The sequence below is a fragment of the Jaculus jaculus genome, chromosome 12, assembly GCF_020740685.1.
Source record: "Jaculus jaculus isolate mJacJac1 chromosome 12, mJacJac1.mat.Y.cur, whole genome shotgun sequence".
Classification (NCBI taxonomy): Eukaryota; Metazoa; Chordata; class Mammalia; order Rodentia; family Dipodidae; genus Jaculus; species Jaculus jaculus.
Genome location: NC_059113.1, coordinates 5790905 through 5797092, shown reverse-complemented (window position 1 = coordinate 5797092; position 6188 = coordinate 5790905). Strand labels below are relative to the sequence as shown.

General features: G+C 47.0%; 1 protein-coding gene and 1 long non-coding RNA gene across 2 annotated transcripts in view; both read left to right on the top strand.

Moving 5' to 3' along the window:
• The first annotated feature begins 77 nt into the window (after positions 1-77).
• LOC123453529 lies at positions 78-1087 on the top strand. The gene is made up of 2 exons (XR_006632876.1): positions 78-548; positions 667-1087. It is a non-coding gene; the product is annotated as an uncharacterized LOC123453529 (long non-coding RNA).
• A 256-nt stretch (positions 1088-1343) lies between these two features.
• The window catches only part of Polr2a (RNA polymerase II subunit A), a 28033-nt gene continuing 23188 nt past the window's right edge, over positions 1344-6188 (top strand). Inside the window, exon 1 of the mRNA XM_004669230.2 lies at positions 1344-1842. Within this exon, the coding sequence (XP_004669287.1) occupies positions 1750-1842 (93 nt within the window). The 5' untranslated portion in view covers positions 1344-1749. The remainder of the gene's footprint in view (positions 1843-6188) is intronic.

Here is a 6188-nt window from a genome sequence, read left to right as displayed (position 1 = left end):
GGGCAAGGGTAAATAGAAGGAAAGACTGGAATACAAACATTGGAGACGAGTGCCTGGCAAAGAGCTGGTGTGGGGAGGGACACCCCTCACATTCAAGGGTGCCTGGACAGTGGAGAGGAATACCTGGAAGATTTGAAACAAACATGGAGGACCAAGGGATATGGAGTTTAGCCTGGATCCTAGGAATAAGGGTCTCAGATCCAAGGGGCTGAGGAAGGTTGGCAGTGGGCCAAGGGAAGTATTTCCCTGGGCAGCAAAGAAAAGAGCACAGTGATGCACTTGAACACCAGTTCAAGCAAACAGTCAGCAGCTGCCCTGGGGGAGGAGGAGTGCTCCTTTTCCGCCTGGGCGATGTTTTTCTTTCCTCGTGGTAGTGCTTCCCTTTGGGGTGGTGACGTGACGCTGACATCAAACAAGGATCATTCAATGATTCAATGTGGCTGTGCGGTTCGTGCCATCTCTGCTTTGGAGGGAGAGTGGAAGTCCACTCTTACAGGTGAATCCCTTGGACCCCTCCCACCCCCAGCCTATTTTGTCTGAAATACAAGGTGAGGGATTTTCTGTAATGTTGATTCCTTAATCACAAATTCCCCAGGACTTCCAGAAGTCTCCCGGGGCTTAATCTTGCTTTTCTCAGATTGTCGCAGCCCGGTGATCTCTCCTTAGGCAGCAACCAACCTCCTTCCGGAACGGGCCTCGGAGCTGAGAGCATTCGGAGAGGCTCAGGTCGGAGGATCCCAGGACCAGGGATGGCTTCCTGCAGCTCTCCACGAAGAGACCCAGGAAGGTCGCTCTACCGACAACAAGCTACTTCCAGACAATCGACTGGACTCGCCATCTTGGTTCGTTCATGCATATTCAGCGAGTGGCTGAATATTCATGATTAAGGACGGCCTCCAGTACTCCCTGCCGCCGCCTCCGCTGCGGCCCGGAACCCGCTCAGGAGTACCTGACTTAACCCCGCCTTCATTACCGATTCGGGGAACGGACCATTTTCCAGCTGGGGAGGGGGGGGTTGGATTTTCATGAGACACCAACTGAGAAATGAACCTGTACTCCGAAGTAGAATAAAGATGGCCTAACTTGATCCTCGACTCTGCGAAGCTTGGCCCTCAGTGCGACAACAATCGGCGAGGTGGGGGGTTGGGAAGGCGGCGGGATCGCGAAAGCTCCCTCCCGCCGTGTCCAAGGAGACCGCCTCGGAGCATTCGGGGCAGGCTCCACAAGTCCAGCGCGCCGCGGCTCCGTGCGGGCGGGCGCCGGCAGCCCCGTAGCGCAAAGGAGGGCGGGAAAGGAAGGGGCGGAGCCTTGGGGCGAGTCTATAAAAGGCGTCGTGCAGCCAGTTCTCTCCTCAGAAGCGCCGAGAGCGCGGCCGGGACGGTTGGAGAAGAAGGCGGCTCCCGGAAGGGGGAGAGACAAACTGCCGTAACTTCTGCCGTTCAGGAGTCCGGTTACTTATTTATTCGTCACCCCTTTTCTTCCTCCTCTTCCCCCAAACCTTCTCCTTTCCTCCCTTCCCCTCCCCCTGTTTTTATTTGGGAGTCGAAAAAAAAATATCTCCGGAAAGGGTTTCTTTCCGTTCTCCCCCCCCTTCCTCTCCTCCCCCACCTTTCCCTCCTCCGGCCTTTTCCCTGTCAGCTCGCCGAGGTCTTTCTCGGCGGCCGCCCGGACGGGGTCTGAGCACCTAGGCGGAGGTGGCGCAGGCTTTTTGTAGCGAGGTTTGCGCCTGCGCAGCGCGCCTGCCTCGCCATGCACGGGGGCGGCCCCCCCTCCGGGGACAGCGCATGCCCGCTGCGCACCATCAAGAGAGTGCAGTTTGGAGTCCTGAGTCCGGATGAGTTGGTAAGCTGCGCTGCCCTTCAGTGCGCTGATGTCGGTGGTTGTCGGAAACCTGGCACTTGTTGCTGTGCTGCCTGCGGGCGACCCGCAGAGAAGGATGGGTTAGGGTCGCCGAGGTCGTGTGGGAAGCCGGCCTCCAAGTTCCCAGGATTAAGTTTTGGCCAGTGTTTTTAAAGCAAGCTTTATCCGAGATAGGTGCCCGGCTGGCAGAGGGGATGAGAATTTCCGACGTTCGACGACATGAAATGAGTCCAGGGAAGGGGGTATCTTTGCAAGTTTGGCTAGGAAACCCACCCCTAGGGTTCCCCCCCCTTTTCTACATAAACGGGACTGCCTGTTATGTGACTGTCAACAGGCTTGTAGGATACACTGAGTAATGTAAGCAAAGACCCCCTGCTTTCTAGAGCAGTTTCTGTGGAAAAGAGCAGAGAAGACCAATAATCAGCAATAAAAGTAAACGAATGAACAATATAAGTTAGTGACAAGTGCCTAGAATAAAATAAAATAAGTTAATAAAATTTTAAAAAAATACAAAAAATAAAAAAATGTTAAAGTCACTGAATTGGAGCTACTTCACTTGGGAAGTCCTGTTTGTGGAGGTGACATCCGGGTGATGAAAAAGCATCAGTCATCTAAGCCATAGATTGTGGGGCAAGGATTTTGGGGGGAGGTGGGAGGGCTGGAGTAATTAGAATGGCAGAGGACTTGAGACCGCATATTGAATTCCAGCTCAGCCTAGGCTAGAGCTAGACCCTACCTTGAAAAACAAAGAAAGCTGAGGAAACAAGTGCTTATGAACTGAGGGATAAATGAACTTGGTGTATCTAGAGGCTGAATGGCCAATGACACAGGTAAATGTGTTACAAAATAATCTGAAGAGGCACACGTCTTTAATTCCAGCCCTCAGGAGGCAGAGGTAGGATCACCATGAGTTCGAGACTACATAGTGAATTCCAAATCAGCCAATTTTTTTTTGTTGTTGTTGTTTTTTCCAGGATGTTGTAAATCATGGTAAGGAGTCAGGATTTAGTTCTGGTTTCAGTAAGAAGTCAGTAGACAAAAGCAGGAGAATGGCACTAATTTTTATACACACATACTTAACAGTTGCTCTCTGAAGAGACAATGGGAACTGCATACGTATGGATACAGGAGAAACCAGAAAGGAGGGTAGTCTTAGAGTTTTTGATGTCTTGGACTTTTCTAATGGACTTCAGTAGAAATAATAGAAATGTTGCTAATATATATGCATACAAATATGTAAACATATATGTGTGTGTGTGTATATATATATGAATGGCATTTATTTGAGAGAGAAAGAGACAGATAGAGAATGGGTGTGCTTCCTCCAGCCACTGCAAACAAATTCCAGATGCATTGTCACCTTGTGCAGCTGGCTTACGTGGGTACTGGGGAATCAAACCTAGGTCCTTAGGTTTCACAGGCAAGCACCTTAACCACTAAGCCATCTCTCCAGCCCAGCAATGCTTCTAGAAGGAGGAATCCTGTTAGAAGAAAGGGCTTAGCTGTATCAGGACTCAGAACTTCAGACCTCACATACTACCACAGAATAAACTACAGATAGAATTAATGGCTAAATCAAAGTATTAAAAAATGCAAAAGGCTTTTGATGGGCTGATACCAGAGAAGAAACTATAGTAATGAATTAAGTTATGTTAAATTTTATGGTAAACCTTAAATGAGCCAAGCTTTGTATGTACAAGAAAGAGCAAGGCAGATTTCACTACTTAAAAATAAAAGCCACTTCTGTATATCAGGCTCCATGGACAAAGCTAAAAACCAAATTGGGAAATACTGTTTAGTATGTTTAAGGCAAGGCTGATTTTTTGTTTGTGTGTTGTTTTGTTTTTTCGAGGTAGAGTGTCACTCTAGCCCAGGTTGGCCTGGAATTCACTCTGCTTCTCAGGGTGGCCTCGAATTCACGGTGATTCTACTACCTCTGCCTCCCAAGTGCTGGGGCTAAAGGCATGGGCCACCAAGCCCGGTTAAGGTGGAATTTTTTGTTTTGTTTGTTTTTTGGTTTTTCCAGGTAGTGTTTTGCTCTAGCCCAGGCCGACCTGGAATTCATTCTGTAGTCTCAGGCTGGCCTCAAACTCAGGGTGATCCTTATACCTCTGCCCTCCAAGTGCTGGGATTAAAGGTGAATTTTTTGTTGTTGCTGGAATCAAAGCCAGCCTTCTTATGATGGTAAGCAAATGCTCTAACCAAACACATCCCCAACCCTTGTTTGCCTTTTTAATCTTGTGTATGCATATAGTGTGCATGTATGTGTATGTTCATGTGTGTGAGTTACACACCTGTGCCCAGCTTCTGTGTTTTGAAACAAGGTCTCACTGTGTAGTGCAGGCTGGCCTGAAATTGGTGATCCTCTTACCTCAGCCTTCTGAGTACATTTCTAATCCTGGTTTGGTTAGATTTGTTAATACACTAACAGAACACATCTAACAGAAGAATGGGTAAAGATGGATAAGGAGTATGAATTGGCACTTGACAGAACTTGAACAACTGTTCAATAAAGTGCTTACTAATAGAACATTTTTCATTTTAAAAGGTTTTTCATAGTCTGATTTTCCCTGCTGACAAGACATTGAGAAATAAACATGGTTATACATTATTGGTAAAAAAAATTCATTGCTGGGGCTGGAGAGATGGCTTATTGGTTAAGCGCTTGCCTGTGAAGCCTAAGGACCCCGGTTCAAGGCTCGGTTCCCCAGGTCCCACGTTAGCCAGATGCACAAGGGGGCGCACGCGTCTGGAGTTCGTTTGCAGAGGCTGGAAGCCCTGGCGCGCCCATTCTCTCTCTCCCTCTATCTGTCTTTCTCTCTGTGTCTGTCGCTCTCAAATAAATAAATAAATAATAAAAAAATTTCATTGCTGTAAGTAGGCATTTTGGAGATCATTCTATTTTTTTTTTCTTCTTTTTTTTTTTGGTTTTCAGAGGTAGGGTTTTACTGTAGCCCAGGCTAACCTGGAATTCACCATGTAGTCTCAGGGTAGCCTCAGACTTACAGCATTCCTTCTACCTCTGCCTTCTGAGTGCTGGGATTAAAAGTGTGCACCACTACACCCAGCTTTGTTTTTCCAGGTAGGGTCTTATGCTAGCCCAGGCTGACCTGGAATTCACTATGTATGTAGTCTCAGGGTGGCCTTCAACTCAATGGCCATCCTTCAACTCATGGCAATCCTTCTACCTCTGCCTTCCAAATGAAATTTTTTTTAATTTTTAAAAAAAATTTTTACCAAATGAAAATTTTAAATTTATTTTATTTTATTTTATTTATTTAAATCTTTATTTATTTGACAGAGAGAGAGAGTGGGCATGCCAGGTCCTCCAGCCATTGCAAACAAATTCCAGATGTGTACGCCCCCTTGTGCATCTGGCTAGCATGGGTCCTGGGCCATCAAACCTGGGTCCTTAGCAAACAAACTCCATACGCATGCACCACCTTGTGTGCCTGGCTTTCGTGAGACCTGGAGAATCAAATGTGGGTCCTTAGGCTTTGCAGGCAAGTGCCTTAACTGCTAAGCCATCTCCCCAGTCCTGTTAGTCTTTTTAATAATGTGCATTCTTTGACCCAATAGTACTATACTAAAAATTCATAATCCTAGAACATGTCCTTCCCATTTAACCTGGTTCAGGAAATGGCTTCTGAATCTGGTTGCTCAGGCCAAGAACCTAAAAGCCAGCTTTGGTTGGTTGTTTCCCCCCACACACCCCTTTTCTTTACCTGCTCCCCTTCTCTTTCCTTCTTGCTGTCCCTCTCTCCTCTCCTTATCTCTCCCCTCTGCTTCTCTTTGTTACTTTTTTAGACAGTTCTCATGAATACCAGAATGGCCTTGAGTTCACTATGTTACTGAGGATGGCCTTGAACTTCTAATCCTCCTTCCTCCACTGTGCCACCACCAGGTTAAGTGTTAGGGAACAAACCCAAAGGGGAGTGTGTGTGTGTGTGCGCGCGCGTGTGTGTGCACACAGTATACCAACTGAGCTGTATACCCAGCCCCATAATAATTTTTTTCCCACACAATCCATTTGCTAATCTATTATACCTTTCAGAGTATGCTCAGAATCAAGCTATTTCTGAGCATCTTTACCTCTTCACCCTACCATTCCATTCCACCACTTTTTTTCACAGTTTGCAGTAGTCCTAGGTCCTTAGTTATCTTCTAAGGTAGATACTTTCATGTCCCTTGTGTGGAATGGAATCCTCTCCGGAGGATCCATCCAGACTCCTTATTCTGAGGCCCTTTGATTTCCTGTCCTTGTCTTCATCTCATTACCAGTGTGCTCCCTGTTTTTCTTTTAGTTAGTCTGACCTGCTTGTCTCTTT